This window comes from Corythoichthys intestinalis, chromosome 9, assembly GCF_030265065.1.
Source record: "Corythoichthys intestinalis isolate RoL2023-P3 chromosome 9, ASM3026506v1, whole genome shotgun sequence".
NCBI lineage: Eukaryota > Metazoa > Chordata > Actinopteri > Syngnathiformes > Syngnathidae > Corythoichthys > Corythoichthys intestinalis.
In genome coordinates this window covers 42,122,174-42,144,794 of record NC_080403.1, presented here as the reverse complement: position 1 = coordinate 42,144,794, position 22,621 = coordinate 42,122,174, and the positions used below count along the sequence as shown (strand labels likewise).

The window sequence follows — 22,621 nt, the reverse complement described above, 5'->3', positions numbered from 1 at the left end:
TATGTAGTATACCTGTATATATATATATATACTTACTGGGAAGATAATTAATGTGAAAAAAATGCACTTGTATCACAATGTGAAATGTAAATTATCATGAGAAGATTTGCGTCCTTTGGTATAATGGGGACGGGATTTAATAAACCCAGGCTTTTCCCGTCAGCCCTAGTCTTTTCTTCGCGTTAATTAATCTTATTACAATGCTATCTTGTAACTGTCAAAGATACCGATGATGAGGACCATAAACAATAATAAACAATATATACATAATAATAATATATACTTTGTTTTTTAGATTATACTTTTGGGAAAAAAAGCGAAAAAACTTGTCTTATACAGTGGGGAGAACAAGTATTTGATACACTGCCAATGGGAAAACACATTGGCAGTGTATCAAATACTTGTTCTCCCCACTGTATGTATCTCTTTCCGATGCTAAATCTGAAAAAAAAAAAAAAAAAAAACATTGAACACGCCCACATTTTTTTTTTTCAATGGCGGGTGCGCTACTTCGCGGTTTGTCACTTATCGTGGCCGGTTCTGATCCCCATTAACCGTGAAAAACGGATCACTGTAATGTTAATTCAGGTGTCAAACATTTTAAGTTTAATGTCAATAAAATGCCTGCTGAAAAACGAGCTGACAAAAACACATTTTTCAGGATTTTAAATCTTTAGATGCTTTTACAATTTGAATTGTGAATTATATTAGAAAACCACAAAGAAAAACAAAAAATATGTGGATACAAATTTGTATAAATCCCTGTTTTCTATAATGTCAAAAATAAAATCCCCCCAAAAATCCGGCTGTGGCCATTCACAGCTGTGTCTTGACACTCGGTGATACAACTACATGGAGTTTTTTGATCGAAACAAGGTAAGTACGCGATAATATCTCGTTAAAATCATGGCGTCTTTAATTATGCTATCTCATGATGTCACCTCGACTTAGGGTTTAGGGGTTTAATTTTTTTTTTTAAATGCCCAAAATTTTTCTTCCGCCAGAAAATTAATATTTTAAGCTTTCCAATGATGTATCACACATGCATATTCAACAATTTTGAAATTTTGCCAAATTGGGGGTCACTTCAAATCACCTGGGTGTTTTTCACAATATGTAAAAATTAGGGCTGTCAAAATTAACGCGTTAACGCGCGGTAATTAATTTTTTAAATTAATCACGTTAAAATATTTGGCGCAATTAACGCACATGTCCCGCTCAGACAGTATTCTGCTTTTTGGTAAGTTTTACAGCAAGGGTTTTTGTGCTGTCTAACAGCGAACTCTTGTGGTCGCTTTGCGACATGGTTTGTTTTCTTGCCAGTTCAATATGGCTGCACGACGTCTCTGTTGTGCTTATATGATCCATGGACAAGATTTGTCCGTAAGTATGGTTGTTGTAAAGAATGTACATATTATGTTAATAAGCGAAATGTTGTATTTTTTGTATGAGACGCTTTTTGTTTATGTTTAGCTAACCTGTATAGCGTGCTAAGCTAACGTTGTTGCTAATGCAATGCTTGTGTACTTTTTTTTTTGTAGTTTCACTACGGTCTAAAGAGGACAATGGTTTGAGGCCATTTTATTAATAAATCAGATGAAAAATGAAGAAGTCTGATTATTAAGGCGTCGTTCACTAGCTGTCTAGCTTTGGAAAAAGTAGACGCTTCGGAGTGAGGACAGCATAGACAGATTTAAATGACAGTAGAGTGAAATGCCCACTACAGTCCTTATGTACCGTATGTTGAATGTATATATCCATCTTGTGTCTTATCTTTCCATTCCAACAATTTATTTTACAGAATATATATATAATTCACAGAAAAATATGGCATATTTTATAGATGGTTTGAATTGCGATTAATTACGATTAATTAATTTTTAAGCTGTAATTAACTCGATTAAAAATTTTAATCGTTTAACAGCCCTAGTAAAAATATGTTACAGTCAAACATCAACATCGGTGATGATCATAATGGCCTTGCAAAACAATCCATTACGATAATTTTGTTGTTTGAAACCCCTGATTTTGATCTTCGTCTTTTCAAAGGGATCTCAAACCACTTCTTAAAAATAACATTGTTTATTCACCAATGAAATGAACATGTAGCTCACATAATACTCTACAAGCTGCTATGAATTGTGTTAAATCAGCCTCCTAAAACTGAAATATGAGGGGAAACAAAGACTAAATGTGCAAAAGAATCAGAAAAGTATTTATTTTTGACATTCTCAATGTAACATTATACATGGAAAATATACTAACCAATCAGCAAAAACCTCGCAAAATAAAATACATCCCCATGGTATTTAAGAGGAAGAGAGCAAAAATGTAGATCTAAAGTTCATTAATTAAAAAATAAATGTAAAAAGTTCTAACCAACAGTTGAATTTCTAGCATTTAACATCACAATTACCTGGAAACTAAAATATATATGCTTTTTTTTTTTTCTTTATCCGAAAGTTGAAAGGTATAGTTGATACAACATTACTGCACAGTTGCTAACATTCAGTAGACAATGTAACAAGTCTAAACCCCGCTGTCAGCTTTTATCTGTTGAAGTTTATACAAACTTCAGTACCTATTGGTGCACAAAGTTTACCTGTTTTACAAAACAGAAAGAAAAAAACTCATCATTACTAATGCTGCCACAAGACCTGTGGCCAGTTCTGCAGTATTATTAACCCAAGTAAAAGTGAGTTAGATACACCACAGATACAGCATAGCAACTAAAGTAACATTGAAGCTAAAATACAGCTGCTTCCTTCAAGACAAAAACAAAAATCGAAAGAATCAACGCGATACGCTATACTACTAAAAATCCCCAACTTGTTCACTCTGCCACGCATCAGCAAAGCCCACGATACAATTTAATGTGACTTTTGCACCAAAATAGCAAAAGTTCCAGTCTTTTTGTGCTGCTTAAGAGACAATGAAGCCTCCTTGCTACATCTTCACCACATGTAATAGCTACGTGTGGTGTCAACAGGCGAGGGTTTTCCTTCTGTGCTTCCATCTTTGTCCTTCTCTCCGTCAGCCTCCCACAGGTTGATGAGTGGAGGGTAAAGCTCATTGAGAGGGATGGAGGAGGTTTTAAGCATATATTTCTTCAAGGAATGGTGATAGTTCTTTCTCTTCCATCTGCGGGCAGTGTAGATGCCAACAGTAGCCAGACTGAGGAAGGCCAATGCGGTTGCCATGACTGCCAGCACTGCAGCGCTTGGGTGCTGGTCAGACAGGTTGAGGGCAAAGGTCGCGCTACGGGTCGTGACATTTACGCAAGACTTATGTGTCTGCAGGTGGATGTTGGAGACTGTTAGGCATACCTCATACTCTGTGGCAGGCTGAAGATGAGTCAGGTTGTATTCATGAACATCTACAGGTACCCGAGCCGTGTATGTTATGTGCGGGTTGTCAATCTTCATGGTGGCAGAGGCCCATTTTATGTTAGAGGACATTACGTTGGAGTTGACTTTCCAAGAGACAAGGATGGAGTGGGACTCGGTCTGTTTAACATAGATCCTCATGACCTGAGCACTGTCAAGCAGGGTGCCATTCACTCGAATTGAGGCAACCCGTGTGTCAGCGCCTTCTATGTTTTGAGCCACACATGTGTAATGTCCTGAGTCTTCTACCTGTACATGGGACAACCACAGAGTCCCCTCGCTGCTCAGATGATAGTGCTCTGACACAGTGTCCATAGTGATTTTGCTTCCAAGAGGGGTTACCCAGTAAATCTCAGGCTCTGGCTCAGCCATGGCTCGACAATCCAGACTGACACTCATTCCCAGATTTAGGTTGAGATGGCTGGGGAAGGTATCGTGGCATATCAGTGGGATGCACTGCTCTGAGGACTCTTGAAACCTGAGTTCTCGAACATGCTGGCCCCTGAGTTCAGGCGGGGAAGTGCAAATCATTGCCAAGGGCTCCATGAAGCGTACAGAGGTCTTGTTGGAACTCATCCACTGAATGACACAGTCACACCGCAATGGATTGCTGTGTAGACTGATCTCCCGAAGGTTCGGCAAAGCCTCTACCGAATGCTGGTATAGAGCAGTTAGAGCGTTATTATTAAGCATCAAGCTCTCCAAGGAGGGCATGTCCCTGAAGGCCAGGCGGTGGACATAGGACAGCTTGGGGTTGTTTGTTGCCTCTAACTTGGTCAGTTCTGGTAGGTTGTCCAAAGCATAGCGATCAATAGACACTAATTCCATCATGTTGTTGATTCCTAACTCTTTTAGATGAAGCATGTTTCGGAAGTCTCCTTCCTGGATTTTCTGAACTGGATTTTTGTTCAGATCCAGAAATTTTAAATTGGGGACTTTCTCAAGTGCCAGTTGAGGGATTCTGACCAGTTTGTTGTCATAGAATGATATGCTCTCCAGGTTGTCCAAGCCTACAAATGCATTTGGAGGAACATCAAAAAGATCCATTCCAGCCAGGACCAAACTCCTCAAACTTCCAAGAGGCTTGAAGTTCATGTCCAAAAGGCCAATGACAGGGTTTTCTCCAATCATGAGGATCTCTAGGTTAGGGGTTTCTGCAAACCAGCGGCTGTCAATGACGTGAAGCTTATTGGAGTTTAGGTGTAAACGCAAAAGATTGTGAAGACCAGCAAATGCACGGGGGGAGATGGAGTTTATGAAATTATGGTTAATGTAGAGCTCCTGCAAGCTAGAGAGATTCCCCAGACAGTTGTCTTGCAGCTGGCTGATCTGGTTCTCCTCCAGATGCAAAGTAGTAAGATGGTGCATACTTTTGAGGCCTACAGCTTGTACTGAGCTGAAGTTGTTCTGGGACAGGTCCAACTCTGTCAGATTTTGTAGGGCTTCCAGCTCACTCCCAGTGTGAGATATGGCATTACTTTGGAGCAGTAACACTTGAGTGTCTGTTGAAAGGTTGATAGGGACATGTGTCAGCCTTAGATCATTGCAGTCCACAGTTGTAGCCTCCTTGTAAGTGGACTGGGGAGTAAACCAAGGTCGTATCTCACATACACACAAATGAGGACAATCTGTGGCATGAACAGGCAACTGCAAGGCCAGAAGTATGGCCATGTACTGCCATAGTAGAGGCGGCCAAGGCAGGCCACCCAGCGCCATGCTGTATAGTTAGATGAAAGCCAGTTGTTGAAGTAAAGGCTTGAAGGGAATGTTCACCATAGGTCTCCTCTGTTGTCAGCAGTCCTTATGAATCTCCTTTTTCCTAATCCAGAATAAAATCTTTGCAAATGGCGTCCTCAAGAACATCAGTTCTCAACCTCGGATGTTTTCCTCTTCTTGTCTCGACCTAAAGAAGACAGAAAACGGAAGAACATGAAAGACTACAAAAGGCTTATCTCAACACTAAAAGTGTTTTATCAGAAATAAACTAAGAGATATTAGAACCAATTCAGTCAGTAACACAGCAAGCACACAGTCTGGAAACAAAACTGCAGCAATTATCCCTTTAGTTACAAGCCACAGTTTTAACCACTTGTTAAAGGCAACAACCCCCACTCCTCACCCCAAAATGTTGTTGTTGTTGTTTTTTTTGCAAAGTACAAGATATTATATAGCTGAATTAAATTTTTTCCCTTTTTTTCGATTATCTAGTCTCATCACTCTCTTACTTGACACTATGCCAGTTGATGAGGTTTTCCGATTTTGTTGTGGAGCCCACTTTTGCGATTACCATGTATTTTTCCCCTCAGCGCTGTGTCACTGATCCACTTGACTGTGTGTGTGATAGACACAGTCAGCAGCTCTGGCTGTGAGCCCATTACACAACAGGCTTAATAAACACAGTGTGTGTGCTCTTCATTGCTAATCACTCTCTGCTTATGATGCAGGCGCATGTTAGAAAATCAAAAAAAATGTGAAGCCTAAGCATTTTTTAGATGTCATTGCTGTGTTTTGGGTACAACATCTTAATCAATGGTTGGCAAAGCCATGATGTGTGAGGAGGTATAAAGTTCGATTTCAGAACTAATATCATAGCTAGTAGTGTTCATAAAATAATGCCGCTCCATTTTTCTATCCCTTCAAACTCTGTGGCTTTAAAAACAAAGTGGTACATCTAAAGATTTTTTTGGGGTGTTCCATGATCCAACAACACTCTGAGTTACTGAGTGTAAAGCCTAATTTATGCGTTGCAGTGACGGCGTAGCGATGGCGTACACCCTTCGTCGTTAATGAGCAGGTGGAGTTCTGCGTCAAAGGAACGCGTTGCTCTGTAATTCACCGCTAAGCCACTAGAGGGGTCTGGAGTTGTGTTTGTACGGTTTTGGGGGACTCTTGTCAAATTTCCTTAGTTTTCTTCCCGTTAGACAACAATGTGAACGGAGATGGATTGCTTGAATGTGGATCTTCAACCCATCAACATTGAACAACAAATGTTGATCATACAAATTTTGAGGCGTAGGCGATGCAGAAGACTGTTGCGGAGGTGGTCTGTGAGACTGTTGGTGCCGCACATAGACTGGCAGTCACATTGCGAAGTCTAGCCTCGGGTGGAAGCCAGCAAGCTGTGGCGGCTAGCTTCAAACTGGAGCCAAGCACTGTGTCCAGCATTTTGTCCAAAGTCTGCAAAGTGGACAGCCCAACAGCCTGGTTTTTTTTTTTTTTTTTTGCTGTTTCCAACAACCAGCCAGTGGGAAGCCAGAGCAGATTTCTGGCGACTATGCAACTTCCCAAACTGCGTTGGAAGCCTTGATGGTAAACACGTTATCATAAATGCACTGAGGCACTCTCAATCATTGATGATGTGTAAAGTGTGTAAACTGTCTGTTGTTGAAAATTAAACATCAAAACAACTCTTTTTACACAAAACCTATGCTTTATTTTTCATATATTTGAAGTGTAAATGTAAATAAGTCACAGACTCACAGCAAACATATGTACAAAATAAATGGTAAAGTGCCCCAACCAAAAATACGGCATAAAGTGATTAATAGTTGACAGTTTTTGGCCGGCTGGGTCACCGCTTCGTGTGGCCATTCGCTTCCGAACACGCACATACTTGTCTCGGAGGTTCTTCTTCATACATTCGCTTACCACCTATTTTCAGCAATCTCCTTCCACGAATTGCTTGCCATTTGGCAATCTTTAAAATGCCTTGCTGAAACATTGTACAGGTGGTCGTACTTTTGGACCTCTTCGATGATCCTCTCGTCAGCTTGGTCCATTTTGAGTGTAGCGCAAGAATGTTTGTAAATGGCGGTGATTTCGCGCTGAAGCGGAAACAACAGTCTGAGCAGGCCAATCACACTCCATTTGCGTCACGTTGACGTGACGAGTAATCAGGATTTTGTGGTGGTGCACCTCAGGCTACGGCGTAGGGTTGTAAATTCTCTAATGACGGCGTAGTTCTGCCATCACTTCTAAGCAGAAGCATGAATCAGCCTTAACAGTGTACATGCAGACAATGTTGAATACACCCTTAGCGTTGTTGCAGTGATAGCGTTCCAGGGACATTTGTTGAGAATGTGTGCGTTAACCCTTTAACACCGAACGTGTCGGCAGCGACGCGTTTACGCATATCGTCTTTGAAGCTTCGTCACGCTGTAATTACGTCACCCACGTGCCGCTGGTTGGTCTCATTTGAAAGTGCGGAAGTTGATGTCCACACCATTTTATTTGAAGTCAATCGACCAAGAAAAACGGGAGATAATGTCATTTAAGTTTTATAGTTTTATTGCACTCATACTCATAAATATGCATTAAAACGCTGCATGGACCATGTATCTATCTCCATATTTCCATCATTTCTTGTCCTTTTTCAAAACCGAAAGCAGCACAAACGACTACATATCCCAAGAGCCGTTCTGATGTTAAGAAGGACGAACCGAATGTGATCATTTTTAATAAATTTCCGAACGAGGCGCCAACTAATGAAAGGGAGGCATGCGACGCAAGCAACGGCTGGTTGGTTCGAGCGAGCGACTTTGAAACATGCAGAATGAATATAAAACTACATTTAGCGCAAGCTAATGCATTATTTCATTAACTCAAGGAAGAAGATGAGCCGTATTTGCTGTCTTTTTCTTTGCATGAGTCAGCGTCTCGGCGAATAGAAGTGACGGCAGCTCCCAAACGGCGAAAGAGTAGGCTGTGTGACGTTGTGACGCAGCTCCGTGACCTGTTCAAGCTTTATTGAGTGCGCAAAAAAAACAAAACAAAAAAAACTTTATTGGGTCGCATGCCTGAAAATTTTGAATTGAACTGAACTACTTGTCAATATTTTTTAAAATACTTTTTTTCAAAGTTATATATATTTTTTCTTTACTATAACCTTTTCAATTTTTATGTAGATGTGTGATCGAGAAGCTTGATTGCATGTAGGTATGTACTTTTGATAAGGTGATGGGTACAACATCTAACTTCACAAAGAGATATCCTCCAAACCCTTTTTGTGTTAGCTGATATATATATAATTTTTCTCACTATTTTGCACTGTATATAACCTGTTTTGACCATAGTATGTGTAAAGACCAAAACCGCCTATGACCATACCTGCTGTTTGTGTTGAATTGTCAAACATAAAACTATTCAATCTTATTTTTTTCTATTGAATGTTTATCCTAACAAGTTGAATAAATATGATCAAGCTTCAAAACGTTTGGTCGAGCATGTTTGGTTGCCAGTGGGACGTCAACATTACAAATTTTGAAAAAAGATTTTTGATTTTTTTGTCTTTTTAGGTCCAAAATGTGGATTAAAATTGGTCAGTGAAGAAAACAACAGTTTGCACATAAAGTTCAAGGTGTCCTGAAAAAAGGGACCCAACATGGCCATTGTAAACAATTTTTTCTTTGAAATATAAAGGCAACATCAAATGCATGCAAATTCGGCCAAAATAGGCTTGGGTGTGAAAGGGTTAATTACAGGTATCAGCATTTGTTTTCGCTGACGTACTATTGTTTCATTCGCTTAGTGGTTTTATTTTTCTTAATAGTTTCTTTTATATCTTTTACTTTTACGTTGACGTACAGCACTTTGTATACTGCTGTTTTTTTTTTTTTTTAAGTATAGTGTATACCAGACATGTCCAAAGTCCGTCCCGGGGGCCAAATGTGGCCCGTGGTCAAATTTTATCCGGCCCCCAGCCTCTGTCATAAAATCAATTACGTCTGGCCCGCACACAGACTTAATAAATTGGTCAGCAGTACTGCTACCAGCATATTACTACACACTAAATCAGGGGTGGGCAAACCGGTCCTCGAGGGCCGCAGTGGGTCCTGGTCTTTGTTCCAACTGATTCAGCACAGACAGTTTAACCAATGAGGTTTCAGTGGAAACAAGAAGCACCTGAGTGCAATCAACTGATTGCACTTGTAAGAAACCAGATTGGTGAAAGGCTGTTCTCATGATGGGTATGAACAAAAACCCGCACCCACTGCGGCCCTTTGTGGAATAGTTTGCCCACCCCTGCACTAAATGCTGCTCCTCATTTACCCACTAAAAGGAAGCAGCACTGTAAGCAACAGTACCCCGTGTTACCCTTTACTCCCAATTTTCTAAAATGGCGACAACAACAAAAAGTAAGTTGACAGTGACGGCCGACTCTTCAAGGATAGGTGGAAATTGGACTATTTCTTCACTAAAATACGCAACAACTGTGTCTGCGTCATTTGCAAAGAGACAGTCACTGTTTTTAAAGAATTCAATGTGAGGCAATATTACCAAACAAGACACGCCGACATGTACGACAAGATTACAGGGACGATACGTAGCGAAAAATTGAAGCAACTTGACGCTAGTTTGATTTTACAGCAGCAGTATTTCGCAAGAGACCGAGAGTCGAAAGAGAACGCCACAAAGGCTGGTTGCGAGATTGTTGAAATAATTAATTAAAAAATAATAACGCAAATGTGCCATTTGTTGAAATAATTAATTAAAAAAATAATAAAGCAAATGTGACACACAGAATGGCTTGCTAAAATTTGCTTAAATATATTGTTCTACGTAAAGGACGTGAGCCAAAGTCGGCCCCCCACATTTTTACCACACCATATCTGGCCCCCTTTGGAAAAAGTTTGGACACCCCTGTTGTATACAGTAAATACCTTGTTGTCAAGGTGCCACTACAGAAGAACAGTTTTTATGCATCATTGGCCAAAACTGTTTGTTTTTTTTCGTCAGTCCTGTTTTCGTAAGTGGTACAGGTTAAGAGTCACATTAGATGTGGAAACATTTTTAAAACATGTAATGTGATTTATACACACTCCTGTTTAAATGCCATGGTTTTCTAATTCAACTTTAAGTGCTACTCTCAAAACAAATATTTCTTTCATTGGCGCTTCCAGCTGTAAAGTAGCAAAATTATTACTTTGGTTTGTGTTGATGTTTGCCTTCTGACTAAGCACCAATGTTCAAGCTTCAGCCCTTTAACTCCTGAGGGAAATACCTGGCTCTTAAGCCATTAAAAGCCCCATTATGTCCACTGCTTTTTGTTCAATGTGAAAGTGTACTATAAATTGATCAATTAATTTCCTTGTGAAAATTACCCAAGTCAATTTCTTTGTAGATTGAGACAAGATCATCACGACTTTAGTTTTTTCTTATAGACCCTACCCACCGACGTCACAAAACCACGTGCTCGCTGTATGGTTCCGCCCACTTGTCCGTCATTTTGTCTCTGTATTAGCATTGGTTTCAATTGATCGAGGAATTTAAAATGCATTTCATGGAAGACCCGGTGCTTTCTGATGCGGTAAACTCACTGGATGTGTTGCATAAAAGGCGTTATGTGGAAAAGCTTCGTTCTATACAGTCGCCAGATCCATATTTGATGCCCAAATCGATGTTTTTCGACCCACTGTCTTCGCCCTGTCTGCCTGACATCTGCTACGCTGATATTTACAATTATCTTGTCCACACAAAATTTGAAAAACTTCAAGAGCTTGGAGGCTTATAAATACTTCGTTGCTGGTTGGGTGAAACAGGTCCTCGTCCACGAAAATTCGGCAGGAATCTATCTTGTGCTTGGAAAGGTGAGTTACGAAATTTTCAATTCAAAATCTTTTGTTATTGCTAACATCCACTGTCAAGTCTAATGTATTTCATGTCGTTTGTCAATGGAGTTAAGGCTTTTAATGTTTATATGGTTTAGCGATAGCACTCTCACTACATACATGTTGTCGGCGATTAGCCTAGCAATGATCTTAATTGTGGTTATTTGTCAGCCCAAAACCCTCTAAGTGTATCTTAAATGCATCTTACCGGATATAAAATGACTACTACATAGTCTGTGGTGATTTTTTGGTGCCCAGTTTTCACGTCGAATTGCAGCCGTCCATTTCGCTCTCCTCTTTGGATCCCTCGGAATACGGTAAAACTTCAAGTCTCTCCTTCCATCTTCTCTGTTAGTGCAACCAACAGCCACACACGCCTTCACCATTTTGATTATTAATGTTAAGGAGCAGAAAAACACGCCGTAAATAGGAGGAATGTACGTAGCCGTAACAGGTTAACACTATGTTTTGACGGACAATTGGGCGGTACCATTCAGGAGAGCGGAGTTGTGACGTCACGTGGGTAGGGTCTATAGGCCGGCAACATTAAACTAATTTTTAATTCAGTAGCACAGCTACTGTTTTTTCCCCGATTATCGCAAAAACACCTGCTTTGAATATGTTGTCTCTGCAAATAAAGCAAATGCTCAAACACATCTTACCAATAGAGTAGCTGGGATATAATTTGACTGAAGATGCCTACTAAATAAACCTCAGCATCCCTTTACTTAGATTCCTCAATATAATTAATTGGATTGCTTGCCTCTTATGATCTACGTTGGTGTAAATCCAATTGTAATCTGGCATCCTATCTTGCTTGCAATGTGTGTTTGTGCTGCAAAGGTACAAAATTCAAGGAGGTAGCCAGAATAACCGTTGTTGTCATGCTGGGGTTGTGAATCTCTAACACCTGGAGTCAGATTTCTGGCAGCCTGGCAGCGCTGTGGGTGTCTGCATTCTCTCCATTCTCCCAGTCTCTCCATCTATCACTCTCTGTGTTTTTCTCAATTTCCCTCCCTCTCTCTGTCTCTCCCTCTTACAGTATCTGTGCTGACCTCTTTGATCCAGGAAAACGCTATTTGGTCTATTTCATCGATTGCCTTCTTCATAATTACTGCAACATATTCCAACTAATGGGACTCTTAAACCACAGGAAGTATGACTGGACAACAATATGATGTTGACTGGTCGTCTGCTCAGACATTTTTCAAAATGTCTGTGTGAACATTTGTCCTCACTGGATTGGGACCACACAGAGGACCTTACAAATCTTCTAGGATATCCTATTGGTGTTTGGTAGGCTTCAAGTTTTTCAATACGAAACGCATCCAAGCGTACTCTATGGCTTTACTGTGTGTACTGTGTTCTCCATATATTACAGTAGAATTTGTACGCAAAACACTGTCATGGTAGTGAAAAATTAAGTTTCAGAGTTGAGTAAATATTACTCAGAGATGGTAGAGTAGCCAAAAATGTTACTCAAGTAAGAATAGCATTACTTCTAAATAATATTACTTAAGTAAAATTAAAAGTCATTCAAAAATTGGTTCTTGTACAAGTAACATGTGTAACATGAGTAACTGCTTACAATGTCATTTTTTAAAATAATTCTATATATAATATAAGCTAGTATATATGTTGGAAAACACAGACAAGACTGAAAAAGCGGTTTCTGCTCTTGCACCCCTCTTTAAAATAAACTGCTGTATTTTAAGCCAAAAGAACTGTTGTGTTTGATAGAACAATATGTCTATATGCTGCTATAGCAGATTCATGGTGCATTAAGCCCCCGAACTATTTTTAATTTGTCCGTTTTACCCTGGACACCCCCGTTTACAGACACCGCGCAACCGCTTCTGTTTCAACCCAGCCATAAAGAGAAGGTAAGTAATTATATGTTTTTCAAAATGTCTGTCATTTTTAGCTTAGTGTGATTAATTGATGTCTAATATTTCGTTTAAAAAAAAAAAAAAGAATTAAAAAAATTATTCACCCGCATATTTTAAACTTTTAAACTTATTACGTCACAATGAAAAAATGGTGTCTGTAAATAAGTCACGGATATCTACCTCATAACTATTGCTTAGTTGTATTCTTTTTTTGGGGGGGGGGTTACTGTGGCATTTTTCCTGATATATTAGATGATAAATAATCGATCAAAACAAAGAAAATTTGAAAAAAAAAAAAGTTTAAAAGGGTAAATATATGAAAAAGAACATCTCGACCACTCCTTGATGTCTGCGATTTCTGCATCGTGACACATGTTACATTACCATGTTTCACCCATAAAATCCATAAAAAATCCGGCTGTGACCATTCACATCCGTGTCTTGACACTCGGTGATACATGCTACATGGAATTTTTGGATCGAAACAGGGTAAGTACGCGATAATATCTTGTTAAAATCATAGTGTCTTTAATTATGCTCTCTCGGGCTTGTTGATGTCAATAATTACTTACACAATGCTCATGGGTCTGAAGCCTATAAAATCAGTCGCACCCAAGCGCCAGCAGAGGGCGGCAAAACTCCATAAAACACAACAAGCGAGCGTTTCACTGTACTGTCATTTAAATCTGCCTGAGCGGGGCATCTGCGTTAATTGCGTCAAATATTTTAACGTGATTAATTTGAAAAATTAATTAACGTCCGTTAACGCGATAATTTTGACAGCCCTAATTATAACCCATTACATGACCATATTAGGTCAAAAAGATAACACAAAAATCATCGAATTCAGACCAGAACAACACCTGAAACATCACCCATCCAAAAAACGTGCGTCCTTAAGTGGAGAAAAACATTGCTACAGCTGATTGGTATATATAATATATACTGTATATATTGTATATGCCAGGGTTCACTAAATCCGGACCTCGGTACCACTTTTCCTGTCATGTTTTCCATGTCTCCCTCCTCCAACACACCTGAATCAAAATAATCAGGATCATTATCAGGCTTCTGGAGAGGTTGCTGATGACATAATCATTTGATTCAAGTGTGTTAGGGGAGAGAGACGTGGAAAAAACGACAGGAAAAGTGGCACCGAGGTCGGGATTTGGTGAACTCTGGTTTATACCATATATGGAATGTACAATATATATATTTTATATACCAATGAGTATAGTCATCCTCAGTACCATAATTTTCTGACTATAAAGCACACCTACCAAATTTGACACGTAAATGACATTTGTTCATCGATAAGCCGCGCCGGACTATAGGCTGCAGCTGTCATCACTGTATTATGGGATATTTACAACAAAAGGGGTAACACTTTATTTAACAGCGGCATCATAAGACTGTCATACGACCAAATGAACCACCATGAAGCTTCATTGCTTCAAGAAGCTTCATTTGGCCATCAATGCTCCCTTGGAGGAGACAGTCAACCTCTGCTGCCACTTGCTGTAAACACTGTTGTCATCCAACATGCCTCCTAGCATGCATTACAGCAATACAGATTTTAATAACAATTAAAATCAATGTTCTGTGCTAATTATTTCTTCAGTTACTGTTCCAGTTGTTTCATCAATTGCTAGTTGTGGTATTTGGTAACACTTTATTTGACAGTGATGCCACAAGACGTCATAATTATGACATGGCACTACCATGAGCCTTAATGAATATTATGGCAGATGGCATTTTGTGTCATGCAGCAAATTATCTCATTTTTGAATGGATGTAAAAGATCCGAGTTGGAAATAAATGGAGTTAGTGACATTATTTGCCGGATGACACTTAATGACATCGGTCAAAAGCATTCATTAATGCCCATGATAGTGTCATGTCATAATTATGACGGTCTTATGGCAGTCTTATGACGCTACTGTCAAATAAAGTGTTACCGATGAACACAATAAATCAACAAATAAGCCGCAAAGGACTATAAGACGCAGGATTCGAAATGAGGGGGGAAAAGTAGCGGCTTGTCGTACGAAAATTACAGTATACCGGGGTGGCGTGGCTCAGTAGTAGAGTAGTTGTCCCCCAACCCAGAGGTTGTGGGTTCAATTCTCCGCCCTGAAAAACTCATCTAAGTGCATCTTGAGCAAGATACTGAAACCCACTTTGCTCCTGATGCTGCGTCACCAATAACTGTACATGAATGGCCGTTTATTGTACCATCAGAACAACCTCAAATCTGCCACCTTTCTGGAGTTACTCAATAATTCCTGAACTATTTTAGCATACCATCATTTCCCGAATATAACGCGCACTTTTTTTCCCTCAAAATCAACTTGTAAAATCATGGTGCGCATGATACACGGGTAAAGGGATGGAGACAGAAATATATATATATTATATATATATATATATATATATAAAGACCAATTTTTTTTTTTTTTGACACCGCCATGTTGTGTTGAAAGAAAAACGTATGCGGCCATCCGTTGCTGACCATTACGGTACGTGACGTCACCATTTTGTTTCGGTAATACTTCACTCTGATTGGTCGAATGATTTCGTATGTGTTAAATTCTGCTTTTTTCCACTCTTCATAAAGCACAGAATTTAGTTTCTTGAACTCATTTAAGTCAACATTTATTGCAGCTCCGCAACTCGGACCATAACAAACGTAACACAACACACACTTCCTGTGTCCATCAACTATATCTGTCCCTCGGGAAACTCAAACCCAAATAACAATAGTTCCTATTGTTACAGTCTAGTGTACAGTAATGCGCTTTCCGATTTCCGAAGTAAATCTTCACTTTTATTTTACCGTATCAATCCATGGAAGAAACATTTATTCATCGTGATGAAACGAGCAAGTGATACAGCAGCCTTTAAAAGAAAAGTCACATCTGTTTTGTTTTCTCCTGGATTCTGGTAAGTTGAAGAAGTTGTCAGATCATATTCTTACGTTACATATTGTCAGTTTACGGTAATGTTTTAAACTGCCAATGTGCTATGCTGGGGCTGTGTTTCACCAGTCAGTAAAATGACATTTCTGTATCTGTACACGAGCTCTTTTTTCTTGTATTCTTCTATTTATTGGTGCTAAAATTAGGGTGCGCGTTATACACGGGTACAATAATTTCCCCTAGATTTTACAAGTAAGTTTGGGGTGCGCGTTATACACGGGTGCGCCTTATATTCGGGAAATTACGGTAGGTCATAACACACTTCAATCCAATTGCATGTTATAAGAATCAGTCTGATTTGATTGAACCAACGTTCTTTCTTGTGCAATGTTGGGAGCAAATATTCTCCCTTAAAATCACATCTCATAACCTGATAAGAATATCAATAGGGGACCTGTGGGAACCCTGAGGATCTTTTCTCCAACTGCAAAGCCCGATATACCAAAAGACTGTAAGAATGGCTTTGATGGAATAACACCTTTGTGAACTCTTGTTCTGAGGGCAGAGAAAGATTAGGTGTGAGATTAATTCCCTCACAGCCTACACAGCAGCGTCCGTATCCTGAGGAACCATTATCATATCAGTAGGCTGAAGCAGCCAATAAATGTGGCATTGTCAAGCTATTACCTTCAATAAAAAAATAATATTCACTTTAAAAACTGAATGATTTACACTCCCAATATTTATAAATACTGTATATGCTGTCCAAACACACAAATATACAATATATGCACCTATGTGCAATACATACCACAGTTCTTTAACAGAATGCTTTTTGCCTTACACATTGGACATTCATAGTCACAAACCAACAGGAAAAGGAAGCAAAATCCCTAAACAGCTTGACTTTATCCATCCGACTGTTTGAATTGAAGGCTCCAGCAGGAAGGATTTATTCTCTTTGCTTAGCCAATCCTTATGAGGTTTTAATCCAAGTACCCATTCACATATATAACATGCTCAAATCTAACTACACTTTACAGTCACCGATATTAACCACGTCACAAGATAGCCAAATGTAATTGGGAGGGTTTAATGAGGCATTATTATGTTGAATCTCACAGACTAGATGGAACACTGCTTCTCCTACCCTGATTCTCAGCACCCATTTCCATGGGCAACAAATATAAACAGCCTTTTCTAGATCAGCAGCCGCACACAGGCACACTTACATGCCATCACCATGGCAACACCTATGCCACCATCGTGTGTGTTTCATAACCAAATGAGAATACTGCCATTAATGCTAGAAAGTGGGGCAAATGGTTTTACCAAAGAGTACGTTAATGTAACATGCAATATGTAATATGACTGAAATAATCAATAGGGACACAAAATGGAATTTTTCAGCGAGGTTTTACGCCACAATCATGGATGAACTGAGGCACGCTGCCTGATGTTTTCACTATGCTGTCTCTGCTCTCGCCACCCTGAGAGACATCCTATTGGTGCTCTATTAGTATGCAAGAGTTTCACTTCACATCGCGCAGCGCTTTGGTGCAGCTGCTGATGGTAGAGTTGCATAGCTGAGGAGGAGATATAGATGCATGTCCTCTTATTCAGAAAGGAGGGAGCGTTTGCACAGCTCTGCTGATGCGGGAAGGTCATAGGGGAGAACAGATGAACCAATATAAAAATACCATGACATGAAATTAAAGCGGCATACTCAGCAAATATGTTTCAGACCCCTTTAAAATTGAAATGCACCCTGTACAGTCTGTACAATTTGCAGGACTTGATCTTAATTCCATTTTTTTTCACATTTTATTCTTATCATTCTCCGCATCTTTCTCATTAATTTTCACACATTAAACTTATTTTCAAAACCGAGGAATTAGTACACACATTGTTTAAATTTAATCCTTTAATTTTACACCTAAAAAGCTTTCACCACGTTTGTTTCAGCTGCGCACAGACATTTAAACACCAACACACAAACACCAAAATGCTCCTTTGTTTCCCCAGATGTTACTGAGTGCATGGACATTGTGACAAGTAGGGGGAAGAATTCCTGAACTATCATTGGCCCACGGGTGGTGCCATGTGGGTCTCTTTTCATTGTCTAGACCAGGGGTGTGAAACTCATTTTGGTTCGCAGGCCACATTTACGGCAATTAAAACTCATGTGACCCGTACTAGTTCATTTTTGGCCAAATACTGTAATTTTTGCACTGTAAGGCGCACCTGATTATAAGCCGCCCCCTTCAAATTTGGCACGAAAACAGCATTTGTTCATAGATAAGCCGCACTGGACTATGAGCCTTCACAGTATTATGGGATATTTACGCCAAAAGATATTAACACTTTATTTAACAGCGGCATCATACAACTGTCATAAGACTAAATGAACCACCATGGTTCATTGCTTCAAGAAGCTGGCCATCACAGGTCCCTCTGCCGCCACCTGCTGTCAACACTGCTATCGTCCAACATGCCTCCTAGTATGCATTGCAGTGCTACAGATGTAAACAATCAAAATTTATGTTCTGTGCTAATTACCTTATTGGCCCGAATATAAGACAGTGTTTTTTGCATTGAAATAAGACTGAAAAAGTGGGGGTTGTCTTATATTGCCGGTCTTGACATTATACCCATTCATGACGCTAGATGGCGCCAGATATCATTGAGGAGTAATGCTCTGTCATGACAGTTCTCAGCTACTTTCAAGTTTAACCAGTTTGCATTATTTTATTGCAATGTTTTTCCTCATTCGGATTTGTTTCAAGACTACAGTTACAATTAGACCTCACTTTGATGGTTATTGCAGTTATTGCAATTTTGTTGTTTTAATAGATTAGTTTATAGATTGGTTTATTTACATTTCAAAAACCAGAAGCCATTCATTTACTACGAATGTGATTGCACTTTAGTTTACAGAATTAAATGTTCAGATATTAAGATTTAAATGAGGCAAAATAACATGCCTTTTCTCTCAAATATATTGTTATAATCACTTGTTTCAGATGTACTGTAATTGTTTTCTGTATAAAAATTAATTTGGTGTTCAAAAAGTATTTTTTCAAACTTGAGTCTTGAAAAAGAGGGGGTCGTCTTATAATCAGGGCCGTCTTATATTTGGGCCAATACGGTATTTGTTCAGTTACTGTTCCAGTTGTTACATTAATTGCTACTTATGGTATTTGGTAACACTTTATTTGACAGTGGCGCAATAAGACTGTCATTAGACAATCATAATTATGACATTACACTGTCATGAGCATGAATGAATTCTTATAATAGATGTCATTTAGTGTTATCCAGCAAATTATCTCACTTTTGAATGGATCTAAAAGATCCAAGCGGGACATAAATTGAGTTAGTTACATAATTTGCTGGGTGACACTTGATGACATCTGTCATAAGCATCCAGTAATGCACATGATAGTGTCATGTCATAATTATGAGGGTCTTATGACAGTCTTATGATGCCGCTGTCAAATAAAGTGTTACCTATTGACTCAAATAAATCGACAAAAAAAGCCACGGTGGACTATAAGCCGCAGGATTCAAAAAGAAGGAAAAAGGTAACGCCTTAAAGTCAGAAAATTACGGCAAGTTAAGTCTTTGGCTGCCATAGACGGTGCTCGACGTCCAATCTATTTTGATTGGGAATGTTCATTCGCCCCTTCTGCTTAAAATGGATTGGACGTCAAGCACCATCAATGACAATGTCAGGCAGTCCTTCCAGTATAAGTAAATTAACGCCTTGTCAATGGCAGGCAATTACCGGTAAATTTTGCTTCACTTTCACATAATTTTAAGATACTTACTGATCACTTCCTGTAAATATGTTATCATTTCAGGCATTTTTTGGGCATTTCTGGGCAATTTCCTTTTCATTTTAGGGCATTTCCGGGATACATGCTGTTGTCTTGGTGCCACTTCCTGTTTGTTTTGGAGCATGTTTGGGTCACTTCCTTGTTAATGTATTGGTTGCCATTGACGGTGCTAGACATCCAATCCATTTGTACTGGGATGGGGTGATTGAACACATGTAACTGCGTACATGAAAGTGAAACAAGTAGTGCATGCAATCATCACACAAATCTACAGTTTCACAGCGCTAATGTCAACATATAAGTGTGATTTTGTATATACATAATGAATGAGCTCCATCATGCCTATTAGACAGAACAACCCCACGGGCCGGATTTGACCCCCTGACAGTCCTTACATTTGACACCTCTTGTCTAGACAACATAAACACCACAAATATGTGAGATAAAAATGTAGAGAGAATTAAATTCATAAAATACCTTTTGTTTGAGTTTAAAATTCACAACTGAGTTCACAATTGACTTCATTGTCTTGTTACTGAGTTTAGTCATAGGTGTACTGCAGCTAATGAAACAATGGCCCACAAGACAAAGGTGATCCCCTAACAATGCACACCCCCAAACCCTTGCACACTCTTTCTTTCTTAATATGCATCACGCATCTGCCAAAATCTTGAACAAAATCACCGTCTGCTCTCATAGGCATGCGAATGGTTCTGATATTCACCATAGTTGCTAGTGACTGTTCATCTGCACTCTGACACTGCAGTTTGTCCAATGTTGGTGTAATCAAAATGTGGACGACAAGAATCAGCCACCTTGGTGAATAACCTCTTAAGTGATGTGCATGACTCCACACATTGAATTAAACCATTTAAATGTTGAAAAGCCACTGTAGCTGCACATGTGCTTTGTTTTGCTCCCTATGTATGCAGAAAAACTATAATAATCATGTTCTCACATATAATGCCCTTGAAAATGTTTAAATGCACTTTTGATACAGTAAGATATTTTAGCAGATTTATAGCAATGACCCCCCCCCCCCCCCCAAAAAAAGATCCTATACTTTTTTTTTTTTTTTTTTTTTTTTTTTAAACTCCAAATAACGTCTTTGTTTTGATGCCAATATGAAATTATTAACGTGCAGCTTCCCTGCGCTCTACGAGGACCCTCTTGGATGCCTTGTGGAAAAATGTAATTTAATTTTTACGAGTTGTAACAAAATACAGCAATAAAAATGACTAATAATAACTTTGTCTAAGGTTAACCTTCAATCTCAAGAGTGTCATATGCTACCATCAAATCCTAAACATGGGTAAATACGCGCATTGTTCTCACCTACGATGCGCGGAGGAGAACGACGTTAAGCTGTGACCCATGCAGCATCCGCAGCTCCTCAACACTGATGACGATGGTGCGCGGCTAAATGCACATATTTGAGCAAGTTTTAAAAACAAAAATTAGCGCAGTAGCTCCTCCGTAAGGCGAGGCTGCTGTGACGAGCATCTGCCTGGTGCAGGTCAGCCGCACTGAGACGCGCCCGACACCGGTACCAGTGCAGCCCCACCATCTGCTCGCTCACTGCCACCATGGGAACAAAAAGTCCCTCCCTTTACCCGTCCGAGCACGAGAATTTATTTAGGGAGGGTATTAGCGGAGCCTGTGGCTGCAAGAACCAATAGAGTACATGCAGCGATGAAATACCCCCGTTACAAAGTTCAGCATATTGATGTGTTTACTTGTCAAGGTTATTTGCTTATATCCGATTTTTTTAATGCTTTTATTTCTCTCTCTCTTTTTTTTTTTATCTAAAATGCTCACATTCATTAACATCAAGCAAGGGTTTTAAAACTTTTTTGGTCAATAATTTGTAAAAAAAAAAAAACAAAAAAACAAAAAAAACAACAATAATAATATCGTAGGGGTTGACTATTAGTTAGGGGAGTTGGGTTGATTAAAATTGGACCCATACATTTTCGGCTCGACATGCTGAAATCTCACTTCGCCATATCTGGTATTGTTCGGTTTTTTTTTTTTTTTTTTTTTTTTTTTTTTGTCAAACCTGTCAATAATCAAAAGTTATACACTTAATTTGTAAATGGACCTACACTTGTATTGATTATTTCCATCTTCAAGGCACTCAGAGCCAGTGTTGTTAATAACGGTGTTAGAATCTAACTGCGTTATTTTCTTCAGTAATGTACGGAGCCCCCCGGGTGCCAGGACGGAAAAAATAAAAAATCATAGCTAATCTGTACCCACAGTTTACTAATCTGTGGGTATAGTTTAGTAATCTGTACCCACAGTTTACTAATCTGTACCCACAGTTTACTAAACTGTACCCACAGATTAGTAAACTGTACCCACAGATTACTAATCTGTACTCACAGTTTACTAAACTGTACCCATAGATTACTAAACTGTACCCACAATTTACTAAACTGTACCCACAGATTAGTAAACTGTACCCACAGATTACTAATCTGTACCCACAGTTTACTAAACTGCACCCACAGATTACTAAACTGTACCCACAGTTTAGCAATCTGTACCCACAGATTATTAATCTGTACCCACAGTTTACTAAACTGGACCCACAGATTACTAAACTGTACCCACCGTTTACTAAACTGTGCCCACAGTTTACTAATCTGTACCCACAGTTTACCGGAAACAGTAGTCATCAATGTTTGGCGGGGACTCCAAACGTCGAGGGACCGACCGAGCAACCATCTGCACCATTTGCCCTCGGCGAACAAAGGGGTTTTAAAAGGTAACTATTGCACGTTTTCTTTGGTAGGCGTCTTTCAGGTGTCATCAATCAATATGGCATGTTGTGTTTGCACATTTTCTGTGCTGTTGTCGTGTCCGTGCGTGCTTAATTCAAGTAGTGTTCATTTGTCAGTTAGCTATTTTTAGTAGCCGCTAATGCGGCTACTAACACACAACATGCCAAATTGATTGATGACACCTGAAAATGTAGAC

At 39.3% G+C, this 22,621-nt stretch overlaps 1 protein-coding gene across 1 annotated transcript; it reads right to left on the bottom strand.

Moving 5' to 3' along the window:
* Positions 1-1,159: 1,159 nt before the first annotated feature.
* On the bottom strand, positions 1,160-21,220 carry LOC130922396 (leucine-rich repeat neuronal protein 1-like). The gene is made up of 2 exons (XM_057847144.1): positions 20,975-21,220; positions 1,160-5,289 (listed from the first exon to the last, which is right to left on the bottom strand). Exon 2 carries the CDS (start codon positions 5,100-5,102, stop codon positions 2,955-2,957), a length of 2,148 nt encoding a protein of 715 aa, XP_057703127.1. The 5' UTR covers positions 5,103-5,289; positions 20,975-21,220; the 3' UTR covers positions 1,160-2,954.
* Between the last annotated feature and the right edge of the window lie 1,401 nt (positions 21,221-22,621).

Excerpts from the sequence above, each read along its gene's own strand:
- LOC130922396 (XM_057847144.1), bottom strand. The coding sequence starts at position 5,102 with ATGGCGCTGGGTGGCCTGCCTTGGCCGCCTCTACTATGGCAGTACATG.